This window comes from Sinohyriopsis cumingii, chromosome 10 (assembly GCF_028554795.1).
Source record: "Sinohyriopsis cumingii isolate HCF-2022 chromosome 10, ASM2855479v2, whole genome shotgun sequence".
In the NCBI taxonomy this organism is placed as follows: Eukaryota; Metazoa; Mollusca; class Bivalvia; order Unionida; family Unionidae; genus Sinohyriopsis; species Sinohyriopsis cumingii.
This window is the reverse complement of record NC_142970.1, coordinates 73663427-73687241: the sequence shown is the minus strand read 5'-3', so window position 1 is coordinate 73687241 and position 23815 is coordinate 73663427. Positions and strand designations below refer to the sequence as shown.

The 23815-nt window shown below is 35.5% G+C and overlaps 1 protein-coding gene across 1 annotated transcript in view; it reads left to right on the top strand.

Annotated features, from left to right (window-relative positions):
• LOC149790387 (uncharacterized) overlaps positions 1-20431 on the top strand; it is an 85761-nt gene extending 65330 nt beyond the window's left edge. Inside the window, exons 23-35 of the mRNA XM_089972435.1 lie at positions 467-545; positions 2122-2236; positions 3430-3510; positions 4122-4231; positions 6416-6532; positions 7927-8088; positions 9530-9658; positions 10854-10984; positions 12485-12616; positions 13064-13187; positions 13788-13884; positions 15385-15492; positions 18820-20431. Coding sequence (XP_089828561.1) covers positions 467-545; positions 2122-2236; positions 3430-3510; positions 4122-4231; positions 6416-6532; positions 7927-8088; positions 9530-9658; positions 10854-10984; positions 12485-12616; positions 13064-13187; positions 13788-13884; positions 15385-15492; positions 18820-18890 — 1456 coding nt within the window. The 3' untranslated portion in view covers positions 18891-20431. The remainder of the gene's footprint in view (positions 1-466; positions 546-2121; positions 2237-3429; positions 3511-4121; positions 4232-6415; positions 6533-7926; positions 8089-9529; positions 9659-10853; positions 10985-12484; positions 12617-13063; positions 13188-13787; positions 13885-15384; positions 15493-18819) is intronic.
• Positions 20432-23815: the final 3384 nt, after the last annotated feature.

Genomic DNA, 23815 nt, shown 5'->3' with positions numbered 1-23815 from the left:
AGATAAATTTGCCTATAGGCGTGACATGGTGATTCGCTGAACCATTTTCATCACAAATATTTCTAAGAATAAGTATATCGTAAGTGCAGTACAACATTTAACGGTATGAACGACGAGTCCAAAGCAATTGTTTTATACAGCGTAAATGTGAAAACAGTAACTCAGTACCTCAAGGACATATCCGTATTCTCCTATTGGGAGATGAAGTTTATTAGGATATTGCTATTTTGGGAAGGAGAAAGGTTGAGAATCTGAAACTTCGGCACATCGCCGATGGATAAAAGAGCCTTCATAATACGTTAGTAGTCAATTTTATTACGTTAGTAGTCATTTTTATTACGTTAGTATTCAATTTTATTACGTTAGTAGTCAGTTTAAACACACAAACATTTTCAGTCACAGGAGAGAGAGGGAGAGACAGAGAGATGTAAACAAAATTTTAAAACATTCGTTATTTTATTCACAGGCCCGTAAAGTTGAAGATGGATTTTCATACCAATATGAAAATGATAGGCAAGAGATTTCCTTATCGTGCAGATTACACGGTATGTGTTTCAAAACGTATATTGTTTAAAATAAATCCCATTTTGTCATCCAAATCTGAAATCAAAACATCTGTGACAAAATGCATTTTACTATTTCGGATCCTGCCTGACTTGTTATATATTAAATTGATAATAATTGTATCATTATTATACAAAATAATCTTTAGTAGATTAGTTTTAATTGAAAGCACGGTATCGATTTATGTAAATAGCTTACTTTAAAACACAATTCCCAACACTTCAGTTTGGTTTCAGATTCGTGTTTATAGTTAGCAACATTTGTTTTTAAGAATTTATGTACACTTTGAAATTAATTTCATATTCGTATGCTTTTCAACGTGGCGTTCAAGTAATAAAAAAAAGAATCCGTGATTGAAACGTTACACACAAAAATCGAATAGTAAATAATTCATTTTATTAAATTAATTGAAAATTAATTTACATTATTTTCAGACGAGAATATCAAATATATTTGCAGCTCTTTTAGAACTAAAATTTATATCAGCAATAAAGACCAAACCATCCCACCAAAATATAATTTTGTCTCTTGTGTCAAATGCTTCTACCTAGATTATTATGGATCCGACAAAATGCGGGATTTTACCCTGTGTCCATTCTGACCGGTAGTTTCCTTATGTATTTTCTTACTGTTTAATTTTGCTGAATTTATTTATGCACATCCAGAAAACAAGTCAATCTAAAAAGAAAATATTAAGTAGGAATTTACTTTGAATCCTAACACTCGTATACACAAGAAATTACACAATTTTTCAATTCACTGCTATGTTTTTCGCCCTAAAGTAAAAAAAGCACTTGATAATATCGATAATCCAAAAGAAAAGCCAAGTATTAAAAATGCGAATTGTTTAGTTTGGTTTCGCTCTCAAAACTGTATGGACTACACATAATGTGATAACACTCCTGGCCCCGGATTACCACAACGCCGTGGACCTCACGTATTGTGATCTAATTCCCGTCCCCGAATTATTACAACTTCGTGGACTACACGTATTGTTATCCAGTTCCCATCCCCGAGTTAGCGCAACTTCGTGGACTTCACGTACTGTTATCTGATTCCCATCAGCAAATTAGCACAACTTCGTGGACCCCACGTAGTGTTCTGATTTCCGTCCCCTAATTAGCACAACTTCAGTGATTACACGTATTATAATGACATTTCTGACCTCGAATTAGCGAAACGTCGTGGATTACGCGTACTTTGCTAACACGCCTGACCCGGAGTTAGCAAGCTTTTTGAACATTTAACTCCAGTTACTGTTCAAGGTCCAGAAGCGTCGACAACCGCTTACTTCGGTTAAAATAAAGTTAGTATCGTAGAACTGTCAATATCTTCCTTAGCCAAGGCTGTTCTTCTAGCCCTGTACATTTCACAGAGCTACATAAAATTATTTATTTATTGTCATTGCTATATATGAATATTGAATTAATTAGATTACAAGATGAGACCAAATTTGTACCTGCAATCTTGTATTCCGTGAAATGAGGAAAACAGTGTAAGAACCAGGCCAATACGTCGACATCTATTACGTCTTCATTCGTATTTTAATCCTTTCAGGTTGGATTTACGGATGATGGTAAACTCAACGGACTAAAGATAGACGTGTATGCTGACTGCGGGAGTTCGGCGAATGACAATTCCCTTGCAGGATTGCTAACTTGGGTAGATAACGGTAAATTAGTTGTTGATCATGATTCTAGATTATATATTCCGATTGGCCTTATTAAGTAATAAATTCGTTTAAAACAGTGGATGGATAAAGCGTATTTTTCTGTGTGGATGGATAACGCGTATTTTTCTGTTATCTAATATTTGCTATAACGTATTTGTGGTTATTTTAAGGCCTATAATATTCACGCATAGGTTGTTGATTTTGTAGATCGTTAAGTTATAGCTTTAATTTTAATCTTTGGCCGCCGTTAGGGATATGAGTTTGCTATTGAAATAATTTAAATATAACATAGGATTCATATACCAGAAATTTATGTGTGGGGAAAAACGTTGCAATACATTTTACTATTGGGTTTTCGTGGTATGAATTATTTCTAGAGTTTATTGTCGATTTTCTACTTTGGACATATTGAAAAACTTCATTGGTACAGTAGCAATTGAACATTATTAAATGTTATTAAAGTGAATTTTCTCATTTACACACAATGTATACCATTTAGACATTAGGTATACTATTTAAACATTGGGTATGGCATAGAAATATTAGGTATGACATTTATACATTCGGTACTCATTGAGACATCATGTATGGCATTGAGAAATTAGGTAGGCCAAAGTGGTACATGCACAGTTGTGCGTACGCCACTATAATTAAACTCAACAAAAATAGGTAAGCCACTGAGACATTAGATATGCCATTTAGACATTAGGTATGCCATTCATTAGGTATGACATTTAGACATTAAGTATAGCATTGACACATTAGGTATTCCATTTGGACATCAAGTATGAATTACTGTATTCAATGTTTTTTGTTTCACGAATAAACAAATACTAATATAAATTGAAGGTACCACTATATTCAATGATCGTACTGCATACAAGTAAGAATTGCCAGGTATACACAAGTTCGTAGGCAAGTGCGAAAGCAATATATCTAAACAAATATAATTGTTTTAATCAGACATGCAAAATTTTACTGTTTGTACGAGCTCTGTGTAAGATATCAAATGTAAATTTTTATTGTTCGGTACAAACATTGTAATCATAAATATTCTTTCATTTTTTTTGTGGCGCGTTACTAAATTTGGATTCATATTAATTGTTATGCTCATGGACAGTTTGGCTTACTGGCAAATAAAGTTCTCTAAAACATTTATCAGGTCATTAAAATGTCGAGATATTTCTTTTTAGCTTACTATTGTGAAAACTGGACCGTCACTCCTATAGCCGTCAAAACCAACAAGCCTGCAGCAACTGCCTGTCGTTCACCAGGTATGTAGAAAAAGTGACAATCATGCACGGTAACTTGTTAAGTACGTAGACAAAGTGGCAATAATCGATGGTGTTTTGCTCTGTTTCCATTTGTAGTGGAAAAATTATTTCCTAATTTCCACAATTGCTGTTTATTTTTATGAAAAATATACTATTGGCCTTTTCTTTTCTCCATGGACCGTTGCATCAAAATATACACGTGTTGTGATAAAAAAAAACTGCATTAAGGTTATAAATGTACACCTGGAAAGTTTATTTTAAGTGCGAACATTGTACACTGCCCATGTAAAGATATCCTCCAAATTACTGAGGGAACTGATCCTTTTTATATTAAATTACCATGAAATGTATCTTTAGTCACACCAATATGTCCCGAGTACATTATCTGTACTTAAAGGTACAGTGCAAACACTCATGTACCATGTATTGTTATCCTTTTGGAGTATCTACGTATTCGTAAGTCGGAAAACATTGATCCATAACAAAAGTTTGCCTCTTTTTGACTTTAGCTTGTCTTCAAATCGATTCAAACATGTTCATAATTATTTTCAACTTGCGTGTTATTATGTAAGTATACGAAATGAATGCCACTTTCCGTCCCCATTTTGTAGGGTCTCTACCTGGCATATACATCATGGAAACCATTATGGAACACATATCCAAGTCCTTAAACACGGACCCCACTGACGTACGGGTGATGAATTTGTACCAGCAAGGACAGGTGAGTCCATTTTTTGTATCCATCCTTAGGTAGATGACATTTTCCCGTCCGGAAGGTTTCCATTTTGGACGGATTAATGAACTTCGTTAGTGTCAATTGTCAGTTACTTCAAAATGTGTTAATCCAACGAGATACACAAGAGGAAATCAACAGTATTATACATTTTCTGCATATTTGTGGTTTCAGTGTCTAAGATGTGATCTTTTCTTACTTCGGTTAACGGGACATTTCCTAGAACGTCTTTTTTTATGTACATATGACTTATTAGGTTTAATAGGATATACATCTTTTGTTTGTTAATGTTTCATTTTTTAATTTATTTCTTCCTTAACCTGTCTGTTCGTAGGGGCGCCAATGATGACCTTTTGACAATCTCTACCCATTTAGCCCTGATCATCACGTCTCTTTGGGACTTTCCCAAATCCATGACTGTCCCCTCTTTAATGTTATCGTCCATCTCGTCTTCTGTCTATCTTATTTCCTCTTGCACCTCACTGTGCTCTGTAGGATTGTCTTTGGCAGGCCAGATGAGCTTGAGACTGACCCTACCATTGCGTTCCTTTACGGTGGTGAGCAAATCTTCATATGGTCCAATTACACCTTGAATTCTAACCTCATCAGGGACGGGTGCCTCGAGTGGCCGAGTGGTCTAAAGCGCTCTCCGTTACAGATTGCTGCCATCTCACCTCTGTCTGCGTGGGTTCCAGTATCGGATTCGGCTAATGTGGGTATGTGAGAAAGCTTGCTAGTAGCTTCTCGTGGGTCAGTGGTTCTTTCCGGGGTTTTCTCGGGTTCTTCCTCCACCATTAATATTGGCCGCCATGTATAGCCTATCGCGTACTGAAAATGGCGTTCAACCCTACAACAACATCATCAGAGACACGGTCTAAATGGGCGTTTTAGGATCCTTTGATAACATCTCATCTCTAAAGGATGGATTAGTCTCTCTTATTCTGCTGCCAGGGTCCATGTCTAGCACACATGCAGGAATATGGACTTGACGAGTGAACGCATAAGCTTATTCAGGGACCTAAGCATAATGTTGCTGTCCTTCCAAATAGGCTTCATCCTAGCCAGTGCAGTCAATCCTCGAAAGAACCCCAGGTTTTGAACCTTCATCAAGGGTTATAGCACCTAAACACTTGAAGTTTGTCACATAGCCCAGCTTCTGTTCATTCACCCTTATTTTCGTTCGGATGCCATTCGGATTGTCGTTAGCTTGGTCATTTAAGCGCTGATCTTCATCCCAAACCTTAGCGATGCTTGGTTGATGCGGTTCACTAAGGTTTCCAGTTCTTGTTCTCCAGATAAGGCATCGGTATCATCAGCGAAGTGATTATTCTGCCTCCAACAATGACACTGCCATTATGGTCTCCCAAGGCATCGGACATGATTATTTCAACAATTACATAAAGCGGCTTTTTTGGGACGAGTCTGGCGAGAATAAGACTGGAAAGCAGAGCTAACCATTTATATGCACGAAATATTTTAGATGAAAACGAAAATAGGTGTCAGAGGTAAAGAACCAAAACTAAATGATATATAGAAATTTTAAGTTGTGTCATTAACTTTTATGCACATAGTGCAAATACACAATTTAGGGCCTATATTGTACGGCAATATGCGTGATCTGAGACTTTTAGCATACATTGTCTATGATCCACGAAAATAGGTACCACAATGGAGAAGAAAACCAGAGGCACTTTAATTGTTTATTTCCTTTATTAAGCGCTGTCATGGGTAAAAATCAAATAGATATTTAAGGAAGAAAAAGGGGCATATTTTATCCATACAAATTTCTTGTGGATCTGATTATAGGCCGAAAATGGCCCTTACGGCACCTACCCCTTTGCCCTACTGTATAATATGTATATGGTACAGTCATTCCTTTACAACTTAAATTTTATTAAATTTTCAGCCACGCTTTATGTTTACCAACATTAGTTGATCAGGAATTAAGCAAGCAATCAACATCGGCGGCAATTTCCGCTGTTCGGGATATTATTAAAGGCACAATCCCTTGGTTTGATTAAAACCATTCACCACAGCCTGATGCTATTCTCTTATGGCTCGTAACCATGGTCAGCAACAGCCACAAGAACATCATCTGCGTCATGAATATAATAATGGTATTTTGATTGCTGTTTTTGCTGTTTGTTGTTATTTTTTTTTATTTTTCTTCAGATGAATCCTTTGACTAAGAACGTCATAACATATTGTAACATTTCACAAATTGTCCAGAATTTGCGAGACTCTGCTGAAGTTCAAACAAGGCTACAAGAAATCCAAGAATTCAATCAGGTATTCATTTTATTTCGAAATGGTGTCAATATGTATTTAAGCAACCAATAATTTGTCATAAGTTACTTTTTTCCTGAAAACAAATCGAAATGATATTGCGATGCCTTCGTCTGTCTGTATACCTGTACTTTTATACACCTGTAAATCTGTCCTTCTGACCAATTGTCAGTTATTTATTACTAAATTTGGTATTTTACTCTTTTGGTAGCCATCTGCAAGAGCAGTATTCTTTTCAGAATCATCTTCTGTGGTCACTGAAACAGTGTAAAGATCACATGAACTTTAATTCCGTTTACAGTGCTATGTTTTAATAAGTTTGTTTCTTTGAATCTGATAGAATCAGACGAAAATAGACAATGTATTTTGTGATTATGTTTATTCGTAACTTGTACACAATTGGTTTTTTGTTGTTGTTGTTTATGTTTTAATGTGACCGTAATCACAAAAATGTGGCAAACTTTTCAAGCTCTTAATTATGAGAATTAATGTATATTTGTGGATATTAAATTATTCGGTTTTGCGACCAATAACATTTCTCATTTTAGTCCGTTTTCATTATTTAGGATATGATACGTGTCCTATTCCTAATGGTTGTTAGAAAATACGGATGTTGGTGCACAATAAAATAAACAATGGATTGTTATACAATTTAGTGGTTTATAGCAAATGCTGATGTTGGTACACAATAAAAGAACATTTTAATACAATATAATGGTTTCTAGTAAGCACAGAAAATGGTACACAATAGAATGAATACTTGATTTATATGCAATGTAATTGTTTTTAGCAAACACCAACATCGCAATACATTAGAAACATAATTAAGTTTTATACTTTGAACGGTTTGTAGCAAATATTGGTACACAATAAAAAAGTTGATTTTAGTACAATTTCTTTGTTTGTAGTAAACATGAGTATTGGCACACAACATTTGATTTTGATATAATTCAGAGTATCGACCACGAGCATTGGTACACAAAACAAAAATCAATTAATACAATGTTGTTGTTGTTGCAGTTGTTGTTGTAGTAGGGTTTAACGCCGTTTTTCAGCACAAGATAGGCTATACATGGCGGCCAGTATTAATGGTGGAGGAAGAACCCGGAAAAAACCCGGAAAGAACCACCGACCCACGAGAAGCTACTGGCATTAATACAATGTAATGGCTTGTATATATCATTGGTACAAAACGAACGAAATAACAGATTTGTATGTAATTCACTGGTCTGTCCCAAACAAAACCATTGGTACTCATTAAAAGAAAAGATTAATTCACCGTAGTTAAAAGGAAAAATATTTGAAAATTTGTGGAAGAAATCGATGTTATACTCGTCGACAATGTAATAAATAGGGAAAGCATATGTCGTTAGTAAATGTTCTTGTTTACTGAACAGGCTAACCGATGGAAAAAGAAGGGGTTATCCATTGTCCCTATAAAGTTTGGAATTCAATGGAATGAGATAACATACGGTGTAAACCTGTCTGTGTATGCTGGTGACGGTACAGTCGCCATTTCGCACAGCGGGATAGAAGTTGGTCAGGGCATCAATACCAAGGTACAGTAATGCCTATATTCAAATTTGTGTAATATTAAGTATTGTATGAATATTTTATCTCAGTGTGGAACCTTTCATTATCTGGCAGCGCAACAACACAAACGACCAAAATTCCGAACAAAATATTGTTATGCATATCTATATGTCTGTTCATCGTTATGATTATAGATTGTAAGTTTCATTTGGTAATAACATTATTGCTAATTTTCTTTATAGTTCTAGATTAGTATTTGTACTGAGAGATGAGTTCATTTTAGTAAACACAATGCATAGCTTCAAGACAGTGTGTTTGTACTTTGGGAAGAGGTCGTATCGTTTGAGTAAACATGTTATTGTGGCCTTTGTACTTTGGAAGCTGTAGAAAAACATTGCTGATGAATTTAGTTGAATTTCTACTCGGAAATCAGGTTACCTTATTTCTTATTCGCTAGCTGATAAAGTACATGACCTTGTTGACAAAGTTAGTGATATTGCAATGATTATTTGAACTTTATTCTTGTCCTAAGACTACGTCTTAGTTTTTCATGTTAGGCATGGTTTACAAAAAGTAAGCTACTCTTGGCATACATATCAGTCTTAGAGGAGACAAATAGTTGTGTTCAATTCATTTGAGAGGAATTTAGCAATTTTTTAATATATTCATTGTAAGTATAAAGTGCTCAGACTTTATGATGTAATAGCTGTTTTGGAATTACTGTGAATTTATTTAAAGAGATTTTGGATTATTTCATTTAGATACATCAGGACTATTGGCAAATCATGGCACTATATTTGATTTCATTCGGAACACCACTAGAACTCGTTTGGTATCCTCGATACATTCGGGCATTTGATAGACCTTTTAGGACTATATACGATTTCTTTTACCAGACCGATATTTTTTAATTTTTCAGTTTTCGGGAAAAACATATTTGTTAAATTTTACAAAACTTGTTTGTTTTCGCTCTTTTCTGTTCTGTTACTTAACTCCAGACCAAAGAACGTATCAATATCAGCTCGCTATAATTTGAATATTTGAAGTCCTACAATATGCTAAAATGATGAGTAAGTGCCTCTCCACCCCCGACTTTCTGCTTGACAGACGCTATCTCTGTATCTCTCATCGCGTCCATGCCCATCTGTCTGTGCAAAGAGATGCACAATGTACGAGTCGTTAATGGCATTTCTAAATTTGTTTTGCAACATTATACACATTTATAAGATTGCTCCGATGCATCATCATCTATGTTCAATAATGACTACCTGACACAATATGTGCTTCCACCTTCGACAAAAATGTGTGTATCTGGATAATGGAAGTAAGACGCTCCTAGCGGATGACATTATGGAACCTTGTATAGTGTTAGAAACGATCCACTTCAACAATAAGTTTTGTTCGTTCTTTTTCTGTGTTCATTTATGTTCCCCTTCAAATTCACAAAAAACCTTGTAATTTTTACAGGTGGCACAAGTGTGTGCATATGAATTCGGAATCCCCATCTCAATGATCAAAGTCAAGGCCAGCAACTCTTTTGTAGGGGCTAACAGCATCACGACCGGAGGAAGCATCACCAGTGAAAGCTGTTGTCAGGTCTGTACACATGATAACAATCGGTATAACACGAAACTTATGAGGGATTAATTACATAACACACCACAGTTAGAAACTGCTTTTTTGATTGATCCGAACGATATATATAACTTATTAATATATCTTGCCTGAATAAATGAATTTTTTTTCTCAAAAGTATGTCAGAAATGTGAAATGTTACAAATAAGAGTTTTTTGCGTTCCTCTAGGAACTTAAATAATATACGCATGCATGCGTTTATTCAGATAACCCTGTGTAAAACATTGGATTGAATTTTAGCAATGTTATACGACTATGAGCTATAGCAATTAAGTCTTAAATTTACAGTGCAACCTTGATTTTTTGCAACACGATTGATCCGAATTATTCGCTTATACAAATCATTATGATCCAGATCAAAGTTGTGACATATCTGAACTTTTGAAAGGTTACATTTGATTCATATCCCGTAATAAGTGGAAATAAATCTAAGTTTGCTTTTGTCTGGTGTAAATAGATTTTCCCTTGTATTATTCTTAGATTGGTTTAGATCGCTAATTTCCGGCACAATGATAAAAGTAGATCATTTAGTGCCAACGCTATTGAAGTAAAGTGCATTATCCACAGTAGGCGTCCCTGAATGGATCCGGTTGAACGATTCGTGTTGGAGCGTCGGTGATGGACAGGCTTCATACTCATTTGACAGAATTGACTTTTTTGCGAAAGGGAGAATACTTGCACCACCATACAGCGTAGCCATGACTAAAATTGAGGATTGATTTTAGTTTTTGTTTTTGGTGTTTTCCTTGAAGATTTATACTAGTCTGGTGATTAATAGAGGAAACTTTCACAAATAAATAGGCTAGAAATATTTTGAGAATCTAAAAATTTGATTCTATAATCAAAGCCTCATGAGTGAATGATTGGGGTCCAGTCTAATAGTTTGACCAGCCCAAAAGAATTTGATTAGGTACGCGTTTAAAACGATTATTTAAAATTTTTATGAGCTAGTTGTTCACACCTGTTAAAACGTAAGACAGACGCATTTAGTCTATAAATCAAGCTTGACGGGTGCTAGTTTTTTTTTTCCTTCGGCTGCCACTTTAGAACACTCAGAGTTTGACTCTGATCTTGTTATTTACCTAGATCGATTCAATCAGATAATCTTTAACATATACACGTCTTTTTGTACCTTTAATTCATTTCTGTTATTCAGGGTGTAGTCAACTGTTGTCAAATCATTCTACAAAGAATGGCACCCGTTAAAGCCAAGATTAAGGACCCAACATGGCTAAAGGTCGTTCAAGAATGTGCCCAAGAGGAGATCGATCTGGTGGCAAGATCATGGTATGCAAATATACAGTGTGCTTATAAGGAAATTCCCCACCACCACCCACCACCGTCATTCAGAAAAGTGATAGACAATACACGATACCACTTGTGCAATCGTTCCTTATTCCATGCGATCTGAATCCTTTGAAATAAGGTTGGAATATGGATTCTGTGAAATACGGTTGGAATATGGATTCTTTGAAATAAGGTTGGAATGTGGATTCTTTGAAATAAGGTTGGAATATGTATTCTATGAAATAAGGGTGCAATATGGATTCTATGAAATAAGGTTGGAATATGTATTCTATGAAATAAGGTTGGAATATGGATTCTATGAAATAAGGTTGAAATATGGATTCTGTGAAATAAGGTTGGAATATGGATTCTTTGAAATAAGGTTGGAATATGTATTCTATGAAATAAGGTTGGAATGTGGATTCTTTGAAATAAGGTTGGAATATGGATTCTGTGAAATAAGGGTGGAATATGGATTATATGATGCATAATCTGATGCATTTTTGCTTTCTGAAATTGGTAATTCATGTTTCTATCAAATTCTTTGAGCGTTTGATTTTACAAATTGGAGTTTTCTAGAAACGGTCATGTATCTGTATTGAATGCTTGTGTCTTGAGACGTTTTTGGTCCATCTCGTATCAAGCAGCCACTTCTGCAAATTCCTATTGGCGATTGGCACATTTCCACTACAACCAGTTCCTATTGGCAATAGGTACACTTCCACTACAAACAACTCCTATTGGCAATAGATAAACTTCCATTACAAACAACTCCTATTGGCAATAGGTAAACTTCCATTACAAACAATTCCTATTGGCAATCGGTGCACTTCCACCACAACTAATTTATTTTGGCAATCAATGCGCTTCTTTGCGGAGAACTATTACACGGGAAAGCGTGTTGTGTCAGCTCAGGTAATGGAAGGTAGGATTCAAGATGTCCTCTTATATTGCAAATATAATTTACAGGCGTACATTCACGAACAGCGAGGTGAAACGTAAGTGTCGATCAGTTTAAGCACATCATTTAATCTAGAAGACATTGCTTTCCCGCCCAACCAACAAGACACTATAGAAAACTGATACATGATACATCTCTGATACATCATATAAACAACGATCAAGTATAGACCTTGTACTTATTAAATTTCATGTAAAGATGTATCTCCTAATTAAGCATATTCATTTTTTAGAAAGGATAATTTGAAAATATAATACTGGCAAGCCAGCTTAAATAATAAAGTCAATACCATACATCACTTGTTAAGGGAGATAACTTGTCGTGGTTTTTTTACTATAGCCTAAGCATAGCATGTAGCCAGTTTTACCTGTTCAAAACAATTTCATGAAATTGCTAAGGCCAATCTGATCCCGACCATTGCAGCTATGCTGCAGTGATAGTTATATACAAATGCTTGCTCGGTTTATTTACAACGTCCTATCTTTTAAAACGCAGACTCTGCCTTTAAACAAAATACATTCATTTCTTGATTTGTTCAGGTATGCTCCAGCTGGCAAGGACTTTTTCCAATACTACTCGTACGGTGCCACATGTACAGAGGTCGAATTGGATGCATTAACGGGAGAACATCAAATCTCGCGTGTTGACATTATCTACGACTGCGGCGAAAGGTATTTTTGATCGATGCATTAATAATACAAACTGTTAAAACAAGGTATAAACGCATTTTAGCGCGTGTGGGTACAAGTTCTTTGAGAATAATTTTGTACAAGTTTTAATTTTTTAACTTCCTTCAAAATCGGAATATTACGAGTGTTAATGACATTTCACTTTATCCAAGAGCTCAAAAATCAGAACAGACATTTCGAATTGGAATTTAAATTGAAAGTAGAATGCTCTGAGGAAATTAATAGAAACGTCTTAACCTCAAAATCACACGTGTTACAACGAGACTTCTATGACATCTCTTACATTAACATCCGCATTAAACCTAACACTTGTTCTTCACTCCATCTAAATTATCTGGAGTTTGAAATGAATTTACATCAGCAATACTCACCAGTCTTCACATACAAACATAAATATCCACGTATACTTTGATCGTTTCCCTCCATTAGTATGAATCCAGCCGTCGACATTGGCCAGGTAGAAGGATCGTTTGTCATGGGTATCGGATACTGGATGACGGAAGAGCTGAAATACGATCCTCAAACGGGACAACTCCTCACAAACAGCACGTGGGTAAGAAGTATGGATTTTCCTCTAATTTTTGGTCAGTTTCTCATTATTCGGTTTTTTTTTCTTTACCGTCATATTCAAACATGTGAAAGACGCAGTTTTTTTTCACTTTGCTGGCCGTGAGTTTAAACGAACAAAACAAGTAATTTTACGTCATATAGCTAGTATCGATGGTAAAATTGTGCAGAACACGTGTTTTCAATGCTTTAAGAGATTATTTATATGTAGAATGTGGTCGGTACAACGAAAAAAGCTCTTTATCAACACGATAACGTTAGAAACCTGTAAAAAAAAACGTCCAGACAGAGGCTGGTCATCGAATGAAGAACATCAATAGCAGTGAATCATTTTTTTCTTCAAAGTTAAATAAATCATAAATTAGAATTGTTATAACTTTCTTCCTGAATTATAACGGAGGAAAATGCAAGCAACTATTGCCGTATATTATGCGAATAGTTGCATGCTCATTGCTGTTGAAGAAAACAAAATCTGTCGTCTCTTGTTTATTATTAAGAATTCGATTAACAATGTCAAATCGCCGTGTAAACTATGGAACACAACATGCAGGATCCAAATGTTTTAATTCTTTGTTATTTTTTACAGGAATACAAGCCGCCACTAGGAAAGGACATCCCTGTAGACTTCAGGGTGAACCTTCTCAAGAATGCTCCCAACCCTCTTGGGGTGCTTAGATCCAAAGGTATTAGAACAACAGTCTCATCACTGCAATATTAAGATAATTGTTCATAAATCTGAGACAAAATATTCACCTGATAGGATTCTATAAATCAACCGAGGTTCCACGCTGAGACTGCAGTTTCAAGAGCATGCTGTTGCAACAAATCATAGGCTGAAAAGCCCCCCCACGCCATTTTTTCTCACTATCGCGTAGCTGCAAAAACATACTGCTGAAACAAGTCATAGGCCGAGATTTCTTCTTGTTGTCGTTGCCCCTGTTGCTTCTCAATCGCCTTCTCAACAACGAATTATGCGTCATACTTCATTTACGCCAGAAGACTTCACCTCCCCTACCCCTTCAGTGGTCAGCATAGACATAACTTTGTCTGCCTGTCTGTAAATTGGACCGAGTCTGCTCTGTCTCGGGATGGTTATTTGCTATTTGGCTTTTACTGTCCTATTTTGAGCAGGAACATAATGCGCACAAATGACGTGCGGAAAAAGAGAACGTCTACCACTACATACGGTGGAAAGACCACTATTATGCAGACAAATAGGACGTCTGCCAGTAAAAGCGATGGCCGATGATTTTGATGGATTACCTCTGTTTAAGGTGTCAAATACGATACACCCGGTCAACTGAAATATACATCATTATTCTAGACTGCACTAGATCTAGTCCGGAATAAGTTTGTCACCTTATAAGCACTATTTTCAACTACCCTAGCATCAGGAATGAGCCCAAAAGATAGGTTTAAAATGTTTATATGAACCCGGAAATTTGCAGATTAGGTGACACCAGCTGTGTGCTTGACCTTCAGTCTTGGAAACAGACAGTCATACTACACCATCCCCATCACTAATATTTAGTATCTAAACAATAAAGAGATTATGGACCAAAATAAAATATTCCACTGGAATAAGAAATGTTTTCTTTTTTGCATGTATTCCTTCTTTATGGAACAGACAGTAGGAAGTTTCAGTCAGTGGTCGATCTATACGTATTCTATGTGCTACTCTCTCTCTCTCTCTCTCTCTCTCTCTCTCTCTCTCTCTCTCTATATATATATATATATATATATATATATATATATATATATATATATATATATATATATATATATATATATGACCCTCAATCGGCATATAGTATTTGAAACAGACTCGATTACAAATATCAAGAAAATGTGTGAAGGTGCCTTTCGATACTTTGAATTTTCCGTAAAACATTTTGTTACCATATAAACGATGTTTAGGACAAGAGGTATGAGTGTTGGATTATACAGTCCCTTCAGTAAGATTTTTTTTATATTTTAGACACTGCTGCTTGTACGACCATAAAAAATATTAAAATGGACGAGGCACCACGGGATGTGCCTTTCTAGTCGACTGCTGACTCAATTTATGTATTGGATATATTTGACATTCCCGGATATATATATATATATATATATATATATATATATATATATATATATATATATATATATATATATACACCTTTCATACATTGCATTTTCAGCCGTTGGGGAACCGCCCATGTGCATGAGCTGCTCGGTTTTGTTTGCTGCCAAGCACGCGGTAGAATCCGCAAGACAGGAAATCGGACAGTTGGACTACTTTCGCCTCGGTAAGTACAACACCAGCTTCTTTTCTACTCTTGTACAATCACGACTTACCTGAAGTCCTCTTCAGTTCGATTCCGAACATATTTGCTACTCGTAACATGCAAGTTTAGATCGAATAACCGCCGCGTCATCAATCAGAACGACGTTTGAGTAAAGTTGGAGGCGAAAAAATTGTTCATGCCCATTTAATTTTTCTGATTGCATGAAGTACAGTCTGGAGACATGTAAACAGCATTTACTGAGTCAAGTATTAACTTACTACCATAGCGAACAAAATCTCGTTTTTTTTACTTTATTCTTTTACAGTGGCTTCTTTCATTTCAAACCGTAGTTAAAGTAAAACAAAAGTGGGCAACAGTTCTTGATTTTATTGGTGCTAGGTACGTCTAATCAAATAACCGTTTCATTTCTCTTAAGTTCACTCACGTGAAAAGCTGAATCAAAATGCTAGAAAAACTTTCACGTTCTCTCCTTTAAAGAGGTCAATAGCCATGTTTAAAGTAGGATTATAATTGAGCAGTTCGGAGGTATTTTAGAGAAAATGCGAACTAGATTCTTTTAAAATTTCATTACAATTTTGTTGTTGTTGTTGTGGGGTTTAACACCATTTTTCAGCACACGATAGGCTATACATGGCGGCCAGTATTAATGGTGGAGGAAGAACCCGGGAAAACCCCGGAAAGAACCACCGACCCACGAGAAGCTACTGGCAAGCTTTCTCACATACCCACATTAGCCGAATCCGAGACTCGAACCCACGCAGACAGAGGTGAGATGGCAGTGATCTGTAACGGAGAGCGCTTTAGACCACTCGGCCACTCGGGTCCCCTCATTACAGTCTAACAGATCAAGAGAAGTAGAGTTGACAAGCTATTGAACAGTGTAGACCTGTACAAACGTTTTAGCCTGCATTTGAAATGTGCACAGCACGTCATTTTCAAAAAAATTCCAGACACGAGAGTTAATCAAGACTAACTGATCTGAGGCATACACGGAGTGGAATTATATATCAAGTACAGTTTGATGCGGACTATGTAAATTAGTGAAGATTGGAGCACCACAACCAAGCGCATAGTGAATTATCGAACGCCGACGGAGCTCCGAGTGCTCGACCAAAATGACAGACTTCTTAGACTTAGAAATAACATTCTAGACTCTAGAATAATGTAGATCGCACATTAGTGCAGCTTTCGTCTAGTTATTTATTTATTTGTACCTTAATGTAAATATAGAGGCCTCGCGGGCCACTTTCTGAGAGCTGACGGGCCACAAGTTGTCCGCGGGCCGTGGTTTGGGAACCTCTGTCATCATAGAAAAGCCACAGTTTTCAGCGACCTCAAACAGCCTGGAGCAATCATTCGATAACACTTGAACCAGCATGGGATTATCTCGTAGAAGAAACAATAGCCATAGAGGAAAAAATACACATCAGTAGAACAACAAATTGAAGTAGCAACAACAATATCAACCCAAACAAGACAAGAAACTGAAACACCAATAGCTACCCAAAAAATAAAAGGAACAGCGTTAAAACCAAGAACTCCCTCAGAAGCGACGATTACGGAGTTCTTTAAGGAACGCAAGTCACCGGGAAGGGACGAGAAAAGAGAATCCAGGAAATATCCAAAGGGAAAGAACATATAAGGCGAACAGCCAGCTTCAACAGAGACGATAAAAGAAGAATAATAAGCTTGAAGAGTACATGGCAAAGAAAACTAACCACTAGCAAAAATGATAGAAATCTAAATAATTTGAATAATTGGTCCTAAACAAAGCATATAGAATTTCAATTACCAATGCATAGTCAAGATGGAGGACCTAACACTGAGAATCCTGACTACGAATACCAATGTATAAACAACAAAGTTGAAAGTATCGAAGCACAAGCTGAGAAATATGACGTAATTTGTATATCAACTCCATCATGAAAATTAATAACACTAACGAATTATGATTAGACTAAATTCAACATTTCAAAAATGATTTCAACAGAAAAGATTTTGATACCAAATTATCAGATTAGAGATCAAAGAAACTTAGTAACTTGTAACTTGAATTTTCTGAACTTATCCACTTTTGAACAATGTACTCATGACTTAATCATACCTAACCAAGATAATATTTGACAATGAATCCGCAGCATTTGAGCTAGCACTCACTGAGCAAGTGTGAACGATGAATAATGTTCACTTACTAGATGATGCGTATAGTGATTGCAGTTCGTGCTTAAGTAAGTGATCCAAAGTTGAACCCATGTGGTAAGCAATGGAATTTTTCTTTCTCCTTTTTTGTGTGCACCAAGCCACACAGCTTTTACTTCTTTCTTTCTCTACTTACATTAGAGTTTCTTTTACATAACTACATAATAACGTAAATTTTATTATAATTAAATATTTAAGAAGATATATAATGACTTAATTTTGTATATCAGCTCCATCATGGAAATAAGAGAAGATTTCTAATTCAAAATTATTGTACACGAATTTATAATGAAAGATTATCAGCCTCTAATACTCCAAATATATATAAGGGTACCCCTTAAGAGGTCCTTTATTACTGTCTCTAATAACAACTACGCATACAACGCACATACTAACAGACAAATACTACCAACACCTGCCTATCTGTTTTCCATGCTATACTATTCTATACACACAACAAATATACTTTTCTTATAATATATTACCTACACTTAAATGCTTCTACATTTTTACTATTATAAAAGTAACAACAACTCGTAGATAATTTGATCACTACTAGCCAGTCCGAACAAAAGCACAAAGGGATACAAACATGCAAAACAATGTAGCAACAAACACATATCACACATCTGACAACGTTGATCCACTGACCTGGGTCAATCATGTAATTCCAAAACCAGCCAGGTTTAAGGAGTAGCGATACACTAGTCAGGACGGTTTATAAATCCTATATCAACATTTATTCAAAATTAAATTTTAAATTAATAAAACAAACACAAATACTAAAGGGGAAAAACAGACAGACATAACATCCCTTAAATTTTGGAACTAGGGGGTCCGTCAAATAATGTAATTCTGAGACGGACCACACCAAATAAATCAATCCACCACAAACACGTACACTCACATGGTCAAACATTCACATGGCCATCACAAACGTGTGCACTCACATGGCCACCACAAACCCGCACACTCAAATGGTCAAACACTCACATGGCCACCACAAACACGCACTCTCAAATGAATACACACGCTCATATCCATACAATATGACGTTTTAGTTGCAAAATACAATTATATAAAACAGTATTGCAATTGTATTTGTTTTCTTGCTTTCTTTTGAAACAGATGGACCTGCTACCACCGAATACCTACAAGAGGCATGTCTTGTGGACCCCTCACAGTTCCTCATCCAGTAATATAACATAATAGATTTCGTACAAGTTGAATGGTCTGCTGTCTGTGTTTTTGTCCGATATAAGATAAATACATTATCAGAGAAATATATAAGTAGAAATATTTTTAACAGACTTTTATGTTTATAGGAACCCAGTGCTAAGTCGTATCGATATTGGTGATGAAGCTTATAATTCAAGTTTTTCACAGACAATAATGGTTATAGCAGTCCAGTGTTAGGTCATATTGATATTCTTAGTGATATAACTTATGATTAAATTATCCAGTTTCAGTCTGAATGTGACTGCAGATCAAAATTCAGTTGCTTGGTGAGATGTTTCTTCAGATGGCGAGAAGAACGCTTCTTACAGACAGTGTGAATGCATTCGGAACTTTATTTAATACCAGGAGATTTAAATAATTGACAATTATTGTTTCTAGCAAATTTAATGCAAGATTAAAATGAACCAGTATATTTAATGCTGTATGTATATGCTTTTTGATGTATGCATTTTTAATCCTAAATGAGTCGGTGTTTGTTTCAGGTAAGGTGTACTGTATTTCATATTAGAATGTCTTAGTTCCACCAATGATGTATAGTAAATAGGTCTGGTAAAGTCTCGTTTACACCTATCAGCAAGAATTGGCCACCCAAGTAATAAAACAAATATAGTAGATTTTTTTTCTTGAGTCTGATTCGTTATCCTATTGTTGGCAAATACTCCAGTTTTGACCTTTATTACATTCCATGATCTTGGTTATTGGAATTCATATCCTTGTTTATATTTCTGACATTTTCAAACTATGAATATATTTGTCACTTAATGTCATCAACTAAGTATCATAAAAAGGTAAAACTACTGGTGATAATTGCATGACGACACAGCATATATATGTACGATTAATGACTCTAGCAACAGGCAGGCTGTATTTTTCTTGGATATTTATTTTATAATAGCTATTAGTTTAATCAGTTTGTGCAATGTCATTTTTTTGTGCTCATACCACTCGTAATTATTTTGGTGTCTTTTGAAATTGCTATTTTTCCTCATTATTGTACTGTTGCTAACCTCTATGGATATGACAACCTCTTGCTGTTAACCGTTTGGACGGCAAGGGCATCGTAAGGGTATTGCCATATTGTACATGGAGTGTATAATCATTATACAGTGAGCTGCAGATTGAGTGATACAATGTCTTTACAGGCTTAATATTATCACATGTTGAAAAGATAATGAAAATATAATTTTGCAATAGGGAACAGAGCAAACTCAGTTGGTAGATCATGGAACTCGAAATCCAAGGATTGCAGATTTTATACATTCCCATGCCAGCTTGGGTCATCTGTCTCTGCCTGTCTTTGTGAAATGCATTTAGTTCCATTTTCTTTGGCATGATACAATTGAATAAAGTACAGAAAGTGATGCCAAAACCCAATGGATATTTTTCAAGAATTACTGATCTTGCATGTATTTAAAAGAAAGTGATGTCAAAACCCAATTAATATTTTTCAAGAATTGCTGTTCTTGCTTGTATGTAAAAGAAAATAAAATTGTTTCCCTGCTATCGTCGTTTCTGTTTGTAATATTTTATATTTCTGGAACTCTGTGACTCCTAATAAATATTGATGTTGGAATAGGATATCGGCTTTTATATTAAACAGCTTTGAAATACGTAGATATAGTGATGCAGTCAACATGAACAGTGGTGGAGGCTATCTTTTTAGTATAAACATACATACGCTATCATGATAAGTTAACAATAATACTAAATAATATAGCTTCTCCTCGAACGCTTAAAAAAAACTTCTACGCGCCTTAAATTATCCAAGACAAGCCGATTGGCGTGACTTTGAATGAAATATTGTTATGCTTCAAATGGGGAAAATAATCCTAACATTGAACAAAATAAGCACACCAGCGCTATAGAACTTGTAGTAATTGTTTAGACGTTTTAATTAATGCTCCGGAAATGGGTTTTTTATGACTTTGCTTTAATTCAATCTTAAACTTGAATATAAGTATTTCTGAATTCGTATACTTTGTAATTAATCATTCACTAAACAAAAAATGTACGACTTTACTTACATTAAATAATAAATATGACCTACCTAGCTGTTTGAATGTTACCTAATTTTTGTTTCTTTGCTTGCATAAAAGAATGTGCGCTGAATTTATGATTTATGTACTTTTGTATCCATTCGCCAACTATATTTGTATCAGAAAGATCATGTAATATGTTTAGTTTATTATAATTACCCAAGGACAAACAAACGAATTCGTGATTATATATCCATCTGTTTGCTTATAAACGAAACTGTATTGTTTGCGGCCACGTGTGTAACATGCAGCAAATATATAATGGCCAAATTGCAGTGTCCTAAATGCACAAGATGTTTGGAATCTGGCTCAGTTGCAAATATCCATGAATTCGACAGGCAGATGTTTAGAACTGATGTTTATTGAATAATGAGTAGTCGAGTTTTGTTATTTACCGTAATATTGCACTTCCGTCCTACTATATATTAAAACTAAATTTGACAGGCGGGTGTTGAAAAAAGAGGTTCTTGGAACAACAAGGATTCCATTTTACTGTAACAGCAATTTTAACATGGTAAGATCACCGAGCAGGTGTAACAACCTGATCTCGGAGCACAGACTGACTGATCCTCGTAAACACTGCTAAGAAGCACTAAGAGGCAGGAAGTGCTGAAAATTTGCATTAAGAAAATAGTAAAGCATTACATTAACCCCAAAACCTTAAATGGTACTGAAATAAATCGATAAATATTGTTAACACCGGTCGTTAAGGATACAAACGTATTTTGAATATCGAAAAGACAACCCTGTCAAGGCTATGCTCTTTAAGTAAATGTATGCTTACTATTCTGTGAACATGTGTATGTTTGTGATTAGGATCTTTAACGTAGCTTTAATAATTGTTCAGTCATATCGCTATGATGTCTGCAGTGTGGCAGTTTTTAGTGATATCTAGCACTGGGCATCATGCCGCAGACATGTAGCATGATGTCCCACCAAAGTCACTTTATCCTGACACCAGACCTAACAGTCCTAACACTAAACTCAATGCCGATAGCCTAGCGAGGCAGCTCTTAGTACCATTTTTGTAAGTCTTTGGTATGATTCGGCTGGTCGTTCGAACCCACGACCTCCCGCTTCTGAGGCGGACTCTCTATCCACTAAGCCACCGGAGTGTTTTCTGTGAACATAAGATATTCACCATAATCTTCATACGCATCATCGTCAGCATCATCGCCACCACCACCAAAAGCAGCAACAGCAAAACAGAACATGGATTATGTTAAAATATTGTAAATGGCTGTCTCAAAACGAGATCTTGATTTTCAAGACACGGGAGGGAAAGAATCGCAGTTTTGCAACTGCTGAAATTGATAACACAGTATAGAATGTTTTAAAAGTTCATAGTATCAAATTGTACCTTTTAGTTATTCTTAGTGTCTCTTGCAACATCAAGTAAAGAATTAATGTTTATATATTTTAAAGAAACTAATAATATGCAGGCTATATTTTTGTAGGTGTTAAATAGTTGTTGTTTAAGTTGGAAAATGATGCAGAGTAACAGACGTCAGTGGGCTCTTACGAGACAGTCATTTACATTTTAACATAATCCATGTTCTGTTTTACTGCTGCTGCTTCTGGTGGTGGTGATGATTTTGTTGACGATACTGATGACGATTGTGGTGATTTATCTTATTTTCACAGAATAGTAACCATACACGGACTCCTAGAGTATAGCCCTGACATAGTTGTCTTTCCTTATACTCAAAAGTTTATCTATTACGACCCATGTTGACAATATGTATCGATTTATTTTAGTACCATTCATATTTTGGCCCGATTTCTAGTTTTTAGCACTTAAAGCCTCTTAATGCTTAGTACTTCTCAACGGTGTTTACTAATGTCGGCACAGAACAAACAGGTCGACACGTTCCGTACAAAGTATGGTCTAACACAAAATAATGAAAAGTGTAGTATATATTAAAATGTCAACTGTTAAAAAAATCGACGATGAATAGTTCATTATTGGATTTACTGATTCCAGAGCAAGTGAAAAGAAAATTACAGAGGTCATCAATATGTCTTTTGCCACCAAAGAAATTAAGACAAATAAAAAAGCAAAAATTAAGTTCACGGTCACACATTTCAAAAGAAATATAATTATGTGCACATTTTATGGTGGCAACAGTCAAAATCTTTCGGAAAATTTGACTACTGTATAGTCAAAGTACAACTGGGTTTATGATCAGAAATATGAAACGTCTGATTATTATCTATTCAGAACAGATTTTGACTTTGAAAAAAGACCTATGAACAAAATAGGTAAAATGAATGATGCCATCAAATGTTTATTTGACATTTTACATACCAACGTTTGAGGGAAATTAGTGACAGTACAAGGTTGTATGTTTTCATGGGTTTGAATATCTAACATCACGTATAAACAGGTATCAATCGCTCAGTGGAAACTTGCAAACATTAGCCCGAATGAGTGAAAATTAGGAAAGCTTGCATCGCTGAGCAAACAACTGAAATCACATGGTTCTTTAATGGTATGGGGTTGATTTATTCCTTCAAAAATAGTAATAGACCATGAACATACATTTTGAACAAGAACTCGGGCTTGTATAAAAGATGAATCTTGAGGATGAAAGTAAATTTGAATAATGCTTTCATGTATCGGCAAATGTGTATAAAATGCTGGAAAGAGGAAGTTTAAGCAATAACATCTTCACCTTCTGGTATAACGATTAGACACCACAGTAGATGGACCATATTAGACAGATGATGAATATATTAGACATCAGAGTAACTGAAAAGAAACTTCAACTATGCAATGATGATCACTTTGCTTCAACGATCACAAATAGTCAAAGAAGGAGGATACAATTGAAATAAATTCATCAGAA